Source organism: Ammospiza nelsoni, chromosome 9 (assembly GCF_027579445.1).
Source record: "Ammospiza nelsoni isolate bAmmNel1 chromosome 9, bAmmNel1.pri, whole genome shotgun sequence".
NCBI classification, from domain to species: Eukaryota; Metazoa; Chordata; class Aves; order Passeriformes; family Passerellidae; genus Ammospiza; species Ammospiza nelsoni.
Window position 1 is genome coordinate 12,781,353 of NC_080641.1, and position 16,427 is coordinate 12,797,779.

General features: G+C 46.2%; 1 protein-coding gene across 1 annotated transcript; it reads right to left on the reverse strand.

Annotated features, from left to right (window-relative positions):
- Positions 1–1,818: 1,818 nt before the first annotated feature.
- TSEN15 (tRNA splicing endonuclease subunit 15) lies at positions 1,819–16,419 on the reverse strand. Its single transcript, XM_059478603.1, has 5 exons — positions 16,365–16,419; positions 13,114–13,378; positions 12,420–12,501; positions 10,954–11,089; positions 1,819–2,260 (listed from the first exon to the last, which is right to left on the reverse strand). Exons 2-5 carry the CDS (start codon positions 13,267–13,269, stop codon positions 2,056–2,058), a joined length of 579 nt encoding a protein of 192 aa, XP_059334586.1. The 5' UTR covers positions 13,270–13,378; positions 16,365–16,419; the 3' UTR covers positions 1,819–2,055.
- Between the last annotated feature and the right edge of the window lie 8 nt (positions 16,420–16,427).

The window sequence follows — 16,427 nt, forward strand, 5'->3', positions numbered from 1 at the left end:
AAACAGCCCTTTGCTTTTCTGTCATCCTTGACTCGGTGGGGAAGCGTCAATGCAAACATCCCTCTGCAGTGAGGAGAGGCTTGCAACAATAATCTACTGCAAAATGATACTCTCCAGATTTTAAACACCTGCTGTTGGTCAGGGGCATTCAGTGAAACTTATCAAGCTGTGCTTGGTAAATAAAACCCAAAAAAAACTCCGAAAGATAGCAGTATGGAGCCTGCAAAATCTTCTGGGCTGAAATAAGTGCTGGATTGGCAGCAGGGCCACGGCTCACACTTCCATGATGTATCACAAACACTTAAAGCAGAGTTATGCTTGAGCACTTTGGGCAGAGGACCAGGATGCTATGGATTCAGGAATGTTAATGAGCTACTGCTCTGAACTGATAGACTTCTGTGGGAAGTCTCTTCCCATCTTTATTCAGTGCCTGGAAGACCAGAGGCTTCAGTCAGTGTGTTGTTGACTTGACAGAGAGAAATACTTCAGTGGAATGTAAAGGAGCAGCACAGCTGGCTCCAAGCTTATTTAACATCCCTGTGTTTACACTGTAATACCTATGGGACAAACAGTGCTGTGATATTATTAGTTCTTCTCTGTTTTTCTTCCCTCAGAAATAAAGAATCACCACAATCTAAGGAGGCTGGAAAAAGGCCTATAAAATCATTTCTCAGTGGGACACAAGAAGAAACAGAAATCAAAGCCTTCAGACACAGTTTCCCCAATTTGACCTGGGGAGCCTGGGTCAGCAGTTTTCAGTGTATAGAAAAGGAGGCTCAAGTTATGAGGCTCCTCTTTCTGAGCATAGAAATAATAAAATGAAGGGTAAAGCCAAGGGATTCCTCCATGAGGGGAACAATGCTGAGAAAGACAAAGAAAAATTCTTTTTCTCCATGACTGAAACCCACAGATGCTGTCTCTCCTGGCTGTACTGGGATAAATGCGTCCTGCAGAGCTCCATGTGACAGTGACACACCTCCTCCAAGGGTGTGCAGGATTCCCTGTGGGATCATTCTGCCTCCCAGCACATTTGGCCAAACTAGCATCAAGCTCCACAGCCACAGAAACACCCATTCTAGTCCCAGGGATAGCAAAGCTTAAATGGTCTTTCATTTCCACCTCTGTTTTTTGGATTCTCTCCCATTCTTCTACTCATGCAAGATAACCTCTTGTGCTTCACCTTCTGAATGTGTGATCCTTGGCCACACAGCTGTCACACAGACAATCCTGTGCTCAAGAAGCTGCTCTGAGATGTTATTTGATTGCCAGGGAACTCTTAAGTTTAACCTGGAGAAGATCTTCAAGCAAAAGACATGGAAAATTCCTGCAGAAGTAACTAAAAGTCAGTTATTTTCCTCTTAACTCCAAGCTGAAGCACCTCCTGGGCAATCACTTTCAATATGCAGAAGCTGTGTCCAAAGACAAAATAAAATAAATCCTAGGAATGCCAATGGCTTTAGAAATCTAGCTGGTGCCTGAAGAAGGTAACTGGTGTGCTCTTACAGCATAGATGGTGACATACTTTGGTGTTTTACTTGCCTCTGGTGCTGCTATAATCAGCTTTCCTCTGCAAGGAAAAAATTAAAATAAGCTATTTCTGTGGAAGGGCCTTTTCTCCAAAAGCAGAGGGAAGAAAGCAAAGCTCAGAAATGTAACCTGGGGAGCAGCACGAGTGCTTCTGACAGGGCTAAGACAAAGACACTCTGTAAACTACAAAACTTCAAGCCCTTCAGACTTACCTGTAACCAATATTTACAGTATGGGTAAGGATGTGTTTATTCTGTTATGTGCCTGACCAGATAAAGAGGAAACACAGCCTTTGTAACACTTCCCAAGAGTATTTATTATTCAGGACTGATCTGTGTCAAAGCATGACTTACTTCATACCTCAAATGGCATTTCACCACAGTGCAGCTGCACAAGCCTCTGCTCTCCCTGAACACATCCCTGATGTGCCAAGGCAGACTTTAGCTCACCACTTAATTCACATACATCAGTTCCTGCATTTGTTTGAGTTTGAGGAGTTCAAGAAATGTTCTCTTTTCTCTGCCCCTATCATTTGAAAAGTTTCTTTCTTTTCTTCCTCCACTGTATATTATCCACATCTTCAGTATCACCAGGAGGATCTGGCATTACAAAGCCATCAGTCATTTTATAGTAGACTATTGTGGAGTCTGTCTCAACTATGGCCAAAGTAACTGACAGCAGGGTGTCAGGATCCTCTGGAGGCAGAGAGGCTTTCTTCAGTATTTCCCTTAACCTAGGAGAGGAAAAAAAACATTTAGAAAGGAATCCACAACCATCTGTGATGGCACAAAGGTAGAATAGCACAATTTTTATCCAGCCTGTTTTGACTCTGCAAAATTGTCTTCACTAAACTAAGCATAATATCTGTTCTAATAAAAATCCAAAGTTGTGTAATCAAGCAACAAAAGAAAGTAACAGAGTCAGTTACACGCACCTCTGCTGGAAATGGCTCAACACGTTTCTAAGCTTTGTTTAGGCTGAGGGAGGTACACTCACATGCACATCCCTCAGCCATCCCTCATCCACCACAATCCCAGCACAGCAATCTCTACTGGCCCTGTTTTCAGCAGACTTATATAAGAAATCTAATTAAGTAACACCTGGTGTTCAGTTGGAGAACTGAATAATTAAGATGTGTTCCATTTGCAGAGGTAAGTCTGCCAGTCCCTGTGCCACAGGTCTCTGCCAGCCTGTGGAAGGCCCAGGAGCCCAAGCCAGGTTTCTCTACCTCCCTGTCTAGACTAGAAGCCACAAGACTAATGCTCTTCTTCAGAACAGTCAGCCCAAATAATGTCTTCCTTAAAAGCTCAAGACAAAGTTATGCAATTTTTCCTGTTTAGATTATTTTAAGAGTAACATGCCAGTTACTTTACGGTTCAGAGCTCAGGACAGCACTGATCCCTGGAGTCCCTGCATTCCTGCTCTGACTGGGGTGCAAGCTCTGAAGGAGTGTGGTGAGCACAGACAGACCCTGCCCCCAATGTCAGGTGCAAGAGGGCTCCTCTGAGATTGCTGGGACCGGTTACATTCCAGGGGGAGTTCAGCTGTGCACCAGGATAAACCAGTCCTGGCTTTGTGCACCCTGGAGAGCTCACCCAGCAGAGCACAGGCAGCTCTGGGGCCAGGGCTGTCTAAAGGCAGCAGCTTTCAGACTTCAATCATCATCTTCCCTCAGAACCCCTTTGATCCTCTAATAAAAGCCAAATGGAACGTGGCAGAGAATGAGCAGCAGCCTGGAAAGGCTCCCTGTTAAGCCCATGACCTTCTTAAGGACCCATCTGTGTTCTGAGCTGTGCATAATCCAGCCTGGTAAATTCAGGAGGGCCTCTCCTCCTGCTGCACCACTGGCCCAGACACAGCAAGGCAACACAACACATTTACTCCATGCCACAGAGATACCAGGGCTGGGAAAAGCACTATCCTAGCCCTCACACATCAGCACATTTCCTAACAACACAATAAATAAGGTGACAGAGACTGTGCTGGCCACTGGCAGAGGAGAGAGACTGCAAGAGACTTTTTCAGGTAATGGGGCATTACTCCTGTGCTCACTGCCACCCCAGCAGCTCTGTCTGCAGGCTTATTTGGCAGGTAACTTATTTATTCTGTGCTCTGAACCTCTGGCTCCTGTCACTCCCAGCCCCTGTGCAGAGGCACCCCCAGCACCACAATGTCCTGCCAAAGCCCTGGCAGGGGACAAGAGCCTGGGAAAAGATTACAGATCTCTTTCCTGATACATGCAGAGAGCAAGAATCTAATAGTCACATGCAGAATCATGGAATGATTTGGGTTGGAGGGGACCTTAAAGCTCAGCCAGTTCCATCCATGGGCAACGACATTTCCATTATCTCAGTTTGCACCAAGCCCTGTCCAGTCTGGCCTTGGACACTTGCAGGATCCAGGGGCAGCCACAGCTCCTCTGGGCAGCTGTGCCAGGGCCTCTGCACCCTCAGCAGCCAAGGGTCTGGGAAAGCTCTAAGCAGACAGACTGCTGGCAGAGACCCTGTGAGGGAAGAACTATCCGTGAAGCAGTGGACATTGATCTCTCTTGCTCCTGTGGAGGCAATATAGAATTAATGACAACATGCCAAATTAAAGGGCATAGCCCAGGAGAGATATTTTGGGAGCCAAAGAAACCAAACTTGTGTTGAGTGTGGACAATGCTGTATCTGAGCAGACTTGGGCAGAGGCCTGGATTGGATTCACCTGTCAGCCAGGGCAGAAGCTTCTTCCTATTTTCTGGAATACCTGTCACTGGTTTTACTGATAGTCTATTAAGAGGAGGGATGGAACAGTGAGGCTGTACATCTATATTTCTGATACTCGTGATTTCTCCTTATACTGCCAAGCACAAACACCTGAGACTTTATTTCCCCCGTTTAGCACCTAGGACTTTGAAGATGCCCCACGATCCCAAAAGCAGCCAGGTCCTGACAACAGATTAATGCCATTTCTTGATCCTTTTCAGGAGACAAGAGTTCCAGGATTTATGTAAGGGGCACAAAGACACACCATTGCATCAGGGTGATCTGCTAGCTCTGCTGTCCACAGATGAGGAATGACAAGTGCAAATGCCCCCTTTTCCCCTTCCCCCTCCCTCCACAGGCAGCCCCAAGACAAGGGCTCTCATTCATGCATACCACAGTGTCCACAGTGCACTGCAGCACATCTGCACAGTGCTGAGAGGCTATCTTTTAGAGGGATAAGCTCTGGAATTCAGGAAGTCTGTGTCAGACATCATGCCTTGCCCTCCTCCCCTGAAGGCATCCCCAGCAGCCTCTGTGTCCAGCCTGCTCACAATGTTCTCTGCACCAGCAGACACTGCAAAGGAGCCATGGCACCTCTGATTTTACTGTGCTTGCTGCCTGCCACGAGCAAGAAGGTGAAACACTGCAGGACAGGTATGGCTTTTGTAATCCTTTTCATGCATCAAATACTGTCTATGGAAAAATAGGAAAGCATCAAGCCTTGTTGGCCTTCTAAAATCCAAAGAATGCACATTGGACATCCTAAATGAGGCAGGAACCCTTTATTTCAAGGCTGCCCATCTCCCAGACAGCTGCAGTCAATGATGGAAATAAAGTCCTAGGCAGGAAGCCCATGTGGTAACACCCCCAGCAGAGCCATACCCTAATTTAAATTCCCCAGTTAATGGCTACCAATAAGCTCCTCAGTGACCAGTACAATCTGCTACACCATACAGTTGATGACAGCCATAAAAGATGAATTTGCTTGAATAAAAGTGGATTTAACATTTCTGAAGGTGTCAAGCATCAGTGAACAGAGGAATTCAGTGCATCCAGCAGTCTGGCAGATGCCAACAGCCTTGACCACCTACATTCCCCAGCACCCTGAGCAGCCTTTCCCCGAGTCACAGCTGTGCCAGGACACCTCTGGAATTACTGATAACTGATGGAACACTGACACCAAAGGCCCGTGACCACTCTGGGCTTGGTTCCCCAGCTGTGCTCCAACAGTGTGAGCCCCACAGAAGCTGTGGGGTCAAGCCTTTGGTATGGCCTGGCTCCCTCTGGGTCCTCCTTTTCCACAGGAATTCCAGCATGCCCACTCCACTGCCTGCACTGCCAGTTTTCAGCAGAATAGAGGCTTGACAAGAGAAAAGGTGCAGCTGAGAAACAGGTCCTGCTGTTCCACAGGGTCTCAGTAAAAGCTCAGCTGCATGGTCACTCAAATCCAGATCTGCTCCCACCAGGCCAGATCAAGCAGGACAAAGCTCTCATTTTCCACCCAGGAAGCAAACTCACATTCACCTCATGCTCCAGGAGATGCAAAGGACTTCACCTCAAACACTCTGTTCTCCAAAGAGCTGGCATTTCTAAAACACTTTGCATTAGAAAAAGGGCTCAGAAAAGGCTTCCCAGCTATCTCCAGACTAGAGTCAGTAGGGATTGTCTTTTTCTACCAAAAAATTAGTCATAGAAGCAGGTTTAACTTACTTAACATTCTGCAAAGAGCACTGCAAGCTAAGGGAACAGCACTGGCAATGTCATCCTGCCGCTGTCATTACTGCTGCATTCAAATTTAACGACAGCAGTGAGCTGACCCTATCTTCTATTACTGTGGCAATTAATAGCTTCAAAATAAAACAAATCCCAAAACAAAACAAGAAAATCCATACAAATCTATCCAGAGAGCAGAGGGGAATGTTGCATCCTTCCCCTACCTTAATTTTGCACCATGTAGGCCCTCAACATCCATCAGAAATCTGTGCTGTGTTTCCCAATAGCTCCTAACAAATTATCACTGTACTTTTCTCTGGGAGAGAGAGCCAGGTGTAGGCTGCTGACCCTGAGCTTTCAACTGACTCTGCAAAAACCAACCAAGGGCAGAACCATAAAGAACTCGAGCAGCAAGGTCTGTGATGAACAAAAGGGCATTTCAGAGACACATCCCATGCTTGCATCCCTCTGCAAGCTCAGGGCATGTTTATGGAGGTTGCATAGAGCTCCACTGAGCTGAAATGGAACTACTGCCTTCCATGCCATAAAAGCCCAAGGCTTTCAATCTGCCCTTTATACTTGGATGAATAATTCCTGGCAGGCTTGGCCAGCCTGACCAGCTCCCTCCCCTGCTGGCCAGGCAGGGCTGCAGAGAGCACACAAGTTGGCCTCTGTGCCCCTGCAGAGATCATTACCCCAGGCACTGGAGCATGCCACTGTCCCAGCAGCAGGGCACAGGAACCTCCCAGAGAGCACAATTCCTTGGGTTTAGCCAGCACTGCAAACTTCAGCACAGCTCAGCACCAGCAGTGCTGCTCCAGACCCTGCTGCAGGGCAGGCAGCATGAACCCAGTGCCCTGAAATATGTGGGAAGGAGCACAAGGGGCTGGGAGGAGGTGTAAATGCACAGCACTGCTCCTGGGAATTTGTTCCCAAAACACACAAACAGGGAATGCTAGAAGAAACCATGGAGTGGTTTATTTACATTTATTTTTTTCTTTCCATTACTCAGTTTTTTGTAATGGAAAGAAAAAAATAAATGTAAATAAAACACCACATGCCACACTGGTCAGGAGAAGGAATTGAAGCCCTGAGGAATATTAAAGATCTTTTTCCATGGAAGTTCAAGAAGAAAACAAGAGAAACCACACAAGAGGGAAGTATCAAAGTTCAGAAAAGTTCTACAGGATACACTAAATACTGGATGTTCAACCAAAGTACTGCATAACCCACTCTGCTGTGGGAGCTGCAAACTAATTTAAAATATTAAATCTAAAAAATAAATAAAATACTAATAAAGAGCTTACACTTAGGAGCCACTAATTATATTTTCAATGTGTAATTTACTGCATGAGTAAATTATGCTTTTAGCAAGGGAGTTACTGACAAAACTGTGAAGAGGATGCAAGATGCACATCACACTTCCAGTGCTTTAAAATAACAGGATTTTTCAGTTTACAGCAAGGTTTATTTTACAGTCTACAGACTTTGAAGACAGTAAATTCCAGTCCTCAGATTTCCTTCTCAGTATGCTTATCAGCCTTAAAACAAAACATTTATGAATTGCTTTCTTCTAAAGTAAGTCAGCATTTTAACAGAATAAGCCTTTCCCAAACTTCACAGGTCTCCATGACCTCAGGCAACTTCATCCTTCATTTACAGCACTTGTACACAAAATACAAACAGAGCAGTGACATGTCATCTAATCTGACAGTTTATCTGCAACATTCTGCTTAGACAGAGTTATTTGTCTAGGACAGGCAGTGCCCAATTCCATTAGATCTGGGACCTACCTCCCTGAAGGCTCAAGGCTTTCCAGGCCATCTGAAAATCCAGCTCACAGCCAGCACTGTGAGCTCTCCTAACTTGCTGAGCTGGGTTTATGCAAGTTATTTCTGCACTCCCAGGATTCACTGCTTCCTCCACAGTGGGGAGCCACACTTCTGGAATAGACAACGAGGTACTTGGCATGCTCCGAGGTGCTGTAGTGAGCAGCAGACACACCCCAGCCTATGCACCTGCAAACTCCTCCCACAAGCAGGAATCCTCCTGAATTCAGAGGCTCTCCAAGCCTCAGCCAGCTCTGTGTGGGTCACAGCAGGCCAAGACTGACAGAAATTGCATCATATTCCCCAGGGCTTTGCTCACAGGAGATTCAGCAATCTTCATCTGAAAAGCACACAGAGCACAAAGCCACTTCTCAAGACTGGGCTCCACAGCCCATAATTCTGTAAGTCAGTGGGTCCCACAGCCCAAAATTCTGTAATTTAGTGGGTTAGGGTGCTGCTATCCTGCCACAGCTGGATGAGCAGCTTCCACCCAGCTCTGCAGAAGTGAACAGTGAGCTTAGGAAGCAGAACAGCTTTTGCCTTCAGCACTTACCTGTCATGCTCAAACTGGACATGATGAAATTTTGTAATAGGCTAAAAAACATTGAGTAAGTTTTAATTTTTGTAGGGCACTCATATTTGTCATTTGCCCAGGTGTCCTGCTGGTAATTTCCACAGCAATTTTCCTGTGGCCTTTTAAGGACACACTTCTCAGTGGTAGCCAAGTTGGGAACTCCATGAGACACCTGGAGCTTGGCTGACATGGATTTCAAATAGAGAACCACCACTGCATATCTCTGGAAGACCAAGCCCACAAGAGTGACTGACTAATATTGGCAAAATGTGAGATCTTTTTTAGCACATACATAGTGCTAAAACCCATTATTTTCCAGTGAATCACTTTTTTCTTCTACCAATAAGAAAAGCACAGAGCAGAATGAAGATGGAAGTCTGATTTCAAGGTGTCACTTCCAAACCCTACTGGTTAAACAAGGAAGTGCTGCCCATAAATGCTGCTGTCACTGGCTTCTTTTGCAGCTAGCACAATTCCAGGCCCAGAATAGACAGAACATTTTCACCTTCCCAGAGGAAGGGCTTATTTTAAGGGCTTATTTTCAGCACTAAGCAAGCTGCATTCACTTGTACTCATACCTCCTCCCCTGCTTTTAGCAGGTAACACAAAACCACAAAGTGCTGCTTTGATCAAAATGCAGATGCACATTCAACACCACAAACACGAGTGTTGTACAGAAACACAATCTCCCAGCCTGACAACATCCATGGCTACTGAACACAGACAGGACACAGCTGGCACTGCAGCCTGGGATTCATCTCATTTCAGTGACAACACACCCTGTGTCACTGCTCTGCAGCAAAGCCTGTTACAAACTGTACTTTTAATCAATGTGATGCATTCACTCTTTGCCTCTCCACCACACATCCTTCCAGTACTGGATTCCAGACACACTGGTGCCAGAGGCAGAGCAAACAGCATCACCACAGAACAAACAAGTGCAGAGGCTCCCCATGAAAGGCTCCAATGACACAGAGTAAGATAGGACATGCATGCAGTGGAATACCTGTCATTAAAAATCAATCAGAACATACTCCCAGCCTTTAGCCAATGCCAGGAATCCAAGTTTTCAGCCCAGGTGGAAACACACTATACTAACCAAGCACAAGAGCTCAGCATGTAGGTGGAATTCCTCAAAGATCCCACATGCTCACTGGCTGCCTTCTGTTTCCCCTAAAACCTCTGAGCTGAGAGCTGCAGCACATCCCTTTCATTCACTCACACACACACACACACATCTCCTGCTTGCAGACAGGCTGAAAAACACCCAGCATTTCACCCAGCAGCATTCCTCTCCTGTGGAGATCACATCTCCAAGCCCTCAGGAGTGATTAACCAATACTTGCAAATACAATATTTTTTTCAGCACAAAACCAGTACTAAGCCCCATCAATACCTAGTAAAGAATTTTCTTCCCCTTCACCCAACAAACAGTAAAATGATGATAAAAGTCTGTTAGCAAGACATTGAGCTGTCATTTCCAAAACCCAAAATAAAAGCAAGAACATCACTCCTAGAGTGCACACACACATCCAATAAGTGCAATTAATTGCCCACCTACCACTGTGTCAGGCTGCTGCCCACAGAGCAAGAGGAAGCAGCAAAAAACAGTAAGATTTTTAGAGCCAGCCATGAGCCAGCTCCTAGCAGGAGTGGGAACATAAGAAATTGAAAAATGTACAACCTTGTGATGCCTTTGAAATAGTTCAGGTCTTCAGAGTCACCATGGCAGACACCAGTCAGAGAAGGCAGCCTTTATCAGAGAGCAAATCATACCCTGTGTCTGAGGCTGCCCTAAGGGCCAGTTAAGAGAGACTGTAAAACTACTGAAGTGGAAGTTTTCTAGGCTGAAAATATCTGTAATGTAACAAATTCATGGCTGTGCTGTCTTCTGCTTGAAGAGTTGCTCCTGCATGTGTGAGGAAATCAAGCCAAAAATCACAGGCACGTGAGACTCTGGATGTAAAGTGAGAGGAGTTTCCTGTTCAAAGTAGCCAAATTATAGTTTGAAAACTAAAGCAAAGCAAACCATACAAGGCTTATGCACAAATCTGACAGTAAAAAAGCTGATTCTTAGGCAGCTCCAAGAGGATTGCTTTCCTCTTAGGTCCTTTTAAGTCCAGCAATTCAGAAAGTATCACACATTTCCAAGAGTACAAAATCAGCACAGGAATGTTCAAAACATAAGCTGTGAAGGCCTTGTGTTCCAGCCTTGTCTCTCAAACACATACTTTGGTGTCCATGTTATCTCCTAGCACATATGCAACTCCAGACAACAGGAAGTGTTTATCAGTGGGCATCAGTTTCTGCTTGACCTCCAAGAACCACCTCCAGACAGGGAGAGGCAGAGACTGATGCAAAGCTGAGGTTTCCTTGATGTTCCAATCTGCCTGTGTGTCTGCAGAACCCAAATAACTCTGCTTACAGGCTGAGAGGCTGCTTTCCTCTGATATTGCTCCATTTCCTCCTCCTTCCCCTCCTGACCAAGCCATCCCCAGGCTGTCAAATGTCCCTGTGCCCCATTTTCTGTCAGTGGTGACCCCAGCAGTGAGCACAGCCTCACCTGTCGTGGCTGATGAGGATGTGGGCAGGCACTGGCACCATCACCTGGAGCCCCTCCTGCTCCTTGGCTCGGCCATGCAAACACACCAGCTGCAGCTCTGCCACGCCCACCGGCTGCACCTCGTGCCAATTCCTCCCTAGAAAGGTTTGTGGGGATGAGAGAACACAAAACACAAGTTTTTATCAGTCAAACAACAAATGCAGTGTCTAAGTTAACATCTGAGGTTTTCTTTTCCCTCCCCCTTTTCCCCACAGGAAAATTCCATTCCTCTGCCAAACCCCCCTCCTGAGAAGCAATCCTGCTAAAGAAATCCAAGGAGCAGGAGCAGCCTGCTGGCTCCAGAGCTGCACTGAGGGGTGGTGAAGCAATCTGTCTGACAAAGCTGCTCTGCAGAAGGCACAAAGCAGATAAAACCACAGAGATTTAGCCACCTGGCTCAGGACCCTGATCTGTGAAGCAGCAGGTGTTAGAAGCATGGTTAGTGATCATACACAATTCTAACCTCTGCTTGAAGGCATAAGGATGAAGTTTTTGCTGCAGAACTACAGAAATCTTCTTCTGAAGTCTATTAAGGCATTTTCTTCAGAGGTGTAACAGCAACAGACACAGCAATTCCTGCACTGTACAATCCCTCCCTTCCCTGACCTTGAGAAGCACCAGGCTCCAAGCAAAACTGAAATATTTTTCTTAGGCTGGCTGGCTGCCTACTCACAGTGCATTTTCAATAAAGCCAATTTGGAAGAAGCCAGGCAGAAGTTTACATATCACATAACTCTGCTCCACTCTGAGCAGACAGCAGCAGACTACACTACAGGATTTCACAGGACCACTTTGGCCAGAAAAGCCCTCCAAGATCAGGGAGTCCCAGCAGTGACCTGACACTGCCAGGTCCTCCACCAGCCATGGCCCTAAGCACACACCCTACAATTTAATGAATAAATTACTATGTTGTTACATAATATTACTACAATGGTTATAAATTACTGCTACCACACTTGCAAATGATCCTCTTTGCTAGAGGAACCACTGCCCTTTGCAGAAAACATTCCACCACAAAACAGGCCAGCACACAACATTCAGCCACGTGCTGAATGGTGACTTTTGTGAAACACTGTGATTGAGTAATTTCACTTTAATCCGCAGGTGAGGACTTTTACAAGCTCAACCACGGAACCTGTCACTTCACCTTCCTACATTCCTTTTCCTCCCCCTACTCCTCTTTTGCTTTTATTTCCCTGCTGACTGCCTTTTCCCTGAACACCTGCACCTGGAAGTGCTGGATGAAACAAGAACTCATCTTTGCACAGGCTCCAGGTAGGCACAGGATAGAAACTTCCAGCACAAAAACTCTCAAAATGGGCAGCAAGGCCTTTGGAAGGAAAGGTCCTGTCCCAGGGCAAACAATGAATTTAACAGCTCCTCAGGGCAAAGGCATTGGTTGGGATGCAGCCACTTCCCCCATTTACCTTCCAGGAGGTCCAGGTACACCAAAAAGGCAGCATACACTTGAGTGCTGTCAGACACATCCAGTGACATCATTTCTGTGAACTGAGACCAGAGAGGAACATTAATGAAGGAAAGCACAGGTTAAACTAAGAATGCACAGACCAGCAGAGCCACTGGAGCTTCAAACCCGTTTGAAGGCAATCAAAAAGCAGGATTTGTTTCCCGACAGTATCTCAAAGGCTGCTTTTTTCATATTCCCCATATTTTAGCGCTTAAAAAAGCAAGCAAAATAAACAAACAGAAGAGGAGTCTCAACTATTTCTGGAACAGCTCTAGCTTTGTGGAATTTTACCTATATTGGGGTAAATAATTGTACCTATTTTTGCTGCAACACAACGTTAACACGATGGCCAAATTAAACAGCTCCATGTTTTCAGTGTGGTAAAAATTAAGACGGAGTCGAAGTTGAAGGCATTTACGTTTCCCAGCTGGGATCCCATGATTTAAAACCTCCTCCCCCGCTGGCAGTGGCATTCCCCAGCTCCCCCACGGGCCGGAGCCCCCCTCGATAAACCCGATATCATCGATTAGATGGGAATTTCCCGGCAGAACCCTCCTGGGGGGATCCCACGTGCACCTCGAGGGGAGAATCCTGCAGGGTCCGGCCGGGAGAGCGGGACCCCGAGAGGGAGCGGGACCCCCGCCCCGGCCTACCGTGGGGTGAGCCGTGATCCAATTGCCGCCAGCCGCCCCCGACCAGCTGCCCTGTGCCTTCTCCTCCCTCCCGGCCGCAGAGCAGCCCTGGCCCGGATCGGTGCCCCCCGGAGCCGGGAAAAGGCCCCTCTGACACGGCCCGGCCGCCGGCTCCATGCTGCCCTCCGTGTGTGCAACGCGGCTTCACTCCGGGCGGAGCACGCAGCACAGCGCTCCCGGAAACTGCCGCACCGCCACCACCGTTCCGCCGCCGCTCCGCTCCTACCTACATACATATAAACATATATAAAACATATATATAAACATATATATAAATATATATATATATAAACATGTACTCCTTTCATGGCCCCTTCTCCTAAAGGCTCCAAAGCGTTATCAATCTGCAGTGTCCAGAGCTTTGCCAGACTGCATAAGGGACATGTCTTCAAGGTATTGCCATTAAAAGCACCTTGGACTGCTTCATTAGAAATATCTCTGACTTTGCCTAATGCCAAGTGTCCCAGGTCTGGCTTACCAGCTCTGTCTTGGTGACTCTTCTGATGAATTTCAAACAGTGGCTATTCTATAACACAGGATCAGTGAAAATTGGTCTCTACGTATGTAACATAAATTGTGTGTGGTTTGTAGGCACAGGAAGTTATATTTGGGCCAATCTAATTCAAGGATTTTTGTTGTAAACTGAGCAGCCATTCTGGCTGTTTATAAAGTATTGTGTTAGCCAGCAGTTCATTTCCCTGGGCACAGAATAGATAGCTAGATGGATAAAAAAATCCAGTGTCCAAGACTTTCATGGAAGAGTTGGCAACTCAGTGCTGGGAAAATAATTGGATGGATTTGAGTTTTTAGAAGCGAAGAAGCAAGTGAAAGGAGATGGATCCACATCAATCTATAGATGAGTCAATTACATCACCAGGATGGAACCTCTGTTTTCCTCAATGTGGGAAACAATTTAGAAGAAATCTGCCAAACCGAGGGATTATGCCTCTGCCAGAGACAGCTGTCATAGCTGGAATCTCCTTGTTTGGTGTTACATATTTAGAGGAGGCTGAAACAAATGCCTTAAATTGATTTCCGTGGGACTTACATGTGCAAAAAGCCGTTTCTTCCTCAAAGCTAAAATATTTCATCACAGGGTGGCTCATTGTCTTGCCACAGCAGGATGGAGTCTGGGCTTAAAAAACCCCACAGAATATAGTTTTGGCCACCAAGAAAGAAGTCAGAACGAGTACAGATTTCTTTGTGCGTGGACATGGAGTCATACACATTTACAGGTGTTGGAATGACATGAATTGCCAATTAACAGTTTACCTGAGCTCTCCAAACTTTCCCCAGCTGTGTGTGACTGGGAGTGCGAGATGAAGCTGAGTGACTCCTTTCCCTTCTGCATGGAAGAACAACACCTCATGTTTCAGGCTTCTGCTGCTCTCACTCTTTGTGCTCCACGGCAGCCAGCCAGCCCAGGGATTTGTGTGAGCAAGGGAACATCACTTTGGAGAGAGAATCACTGGCTTTGGGATGCTGCTGGAGTCTTTTCATTTGCCCCCAGCAAATCGTTATGGCTCTGATGCTGCTCCCAAAATAGAGGAGTGTGAAAAGAGCTGAAGGTAGTTTAGATTTCACTGAGGACATCAAGAGCTGCACAGGGGAAAGGCACAATCAGAACTCTGGCAAAGGCAGGCAGAGGAGGGGCTTATTTCTGCTGAAACATCCTAAAATCGGGACTGTGACCCAGCTTGAATGTCCATGGATGGAAAATGCCAGCTTCCAGCCCTCCCCCTCCCCATCAAGAACAATTTGGCAGAGTTTGTCCCCACCCTCCAAATGCTCCCGGGGACAGCAGGGGAATTCCGTGCGTGTGGATTGGGCTGGCTCCTGTGGAACTCTAATCACCTCCCACCCGCTGCAAGGCTGCTCCTTCTATTTGGATAATGAATCCAAGCATAAAAGCAACATGTGGCAAACTAACCATCACAGAAAAGCCTCATTAATGTATCATTCTAGAAGGACAATTATAAAGGCATCTGAAGGGCAAACAGGAGTGACACATTTGTGCTAATTGTTCAGGAAGATGAGGACAAACTGAGAGAGTTTCTCAAATTTTAGTGCAGATGATTCTATAACCCCTGAAGACTCTTTATTGAAGTTTCCTAGAATGATCCTTTTTGGGAAGTCATCTGCTCAGGAAACTGAGACAATATAATTTGTCATGCATGATAAATTAGGTTCTATAAGCAAAGAGGAGCAAACATTAACTCTGTATATATAATGCGTGTGTGTGTATATTTTTATATTTACTACCTGGATGCAAGCAATTCACAGTGAGACTATGGATAATTAAACAATTGTTTGCCTGCTAAAGGTTTCCTTCTTTTTAAGTGTTGCAAGCACACAGCCAACAGGAACACATGCTCAAAGTGGGTCTGTCCACCTTGGAGAAACTTCCACAGTAAAACCCAAATATGCTGTGGGGCCCTTAGAGATAATTAGAGATTTCATCTTGAAAAGGGTCTAGCATGCCCAAATCCTATTAACTTCTAAGAGAACTATGATTACTATGCCCCTTTTAAGATCATGACCCAATAATTTTAATTGCTGGAATATGTTTTATGTATTTTTATGCTAAATTGCCATCAGTCTATTCACGGGAACATTTCCATGGTGGGTAAGTCAATGAAGTAGAGGGAAAATCTTCCCTGTATTTCCTGTCTTCAAAGAAGAGGTGCTGAGAAAGCTGTGGTTGTTCAGCCAGGAGAGGAAAAGGGTCCAGGCAGACCTTTGAGCCCCTTCCAGTCCATGAGAGGGGATTACAAAAAGAGTGGCTTTTTAAATGGGCAGATAGTGATAGGACGTAAGGGGAACATCCTTAAACTGACAGAGAGTACATTTAGATTGGATATTAGGAAGAATTTCTTTCCTGTGAGGGTGGAGAGGCCCTGGCACAGGGTGCCCAGAGAAGCTGTGGCCGCCCTGTCCCTGAAGTGTCCAAGGCCAGCTTGGATGGGGCTTGGAGCAGCCTGGGACAGTGGAAGGTGTCCCTGCCATGGCAAGGGGTTGGAATGAGATTGTCCTGAAGGTCCTTTCTATGACTCCACCATATTAATCTTCCAGCTGCTTTCGAGCTGGAACAGCGCATCCCTCCTGCAGCGGGGGATGGGTGTGAGGTGTGCGGCTGCTCCGTACGGACATCCCGCGAATGTTTGCCAAAAAACCTCCTGATATGAAAGCTGAGAGCTACTTTAATTCCCTACCTGCGTGGAAAGGATGAGGGCGATATCTTCACGTAAGCCTCGAACAAAGGGACGTCTCAGCGT

Coding starts and splice junctions, on each gene's coding strand:
- TSEN15 (XM_059478603.1), bottom strand. CDS start 13,269: ATGGAGCCGGCGGCCGGGCCGTGTCAGAGGGGCCTTTTCCCGGCTCCG. Junction 11,090..12,419: donor GTACCTGGACCTCCTGGAAG/GTAAATGGGGGA, acceptor AAACCTTTCTAG/GGAGGAATTGGCACGAGGTG. Junction 2,261..10,953: donor ATCCTCATCAGCCACGACAG/GTGAGGCTGTGC, acceptor TTCCTCTCCTAG/GTTAAGGGAAATACTGAAGA.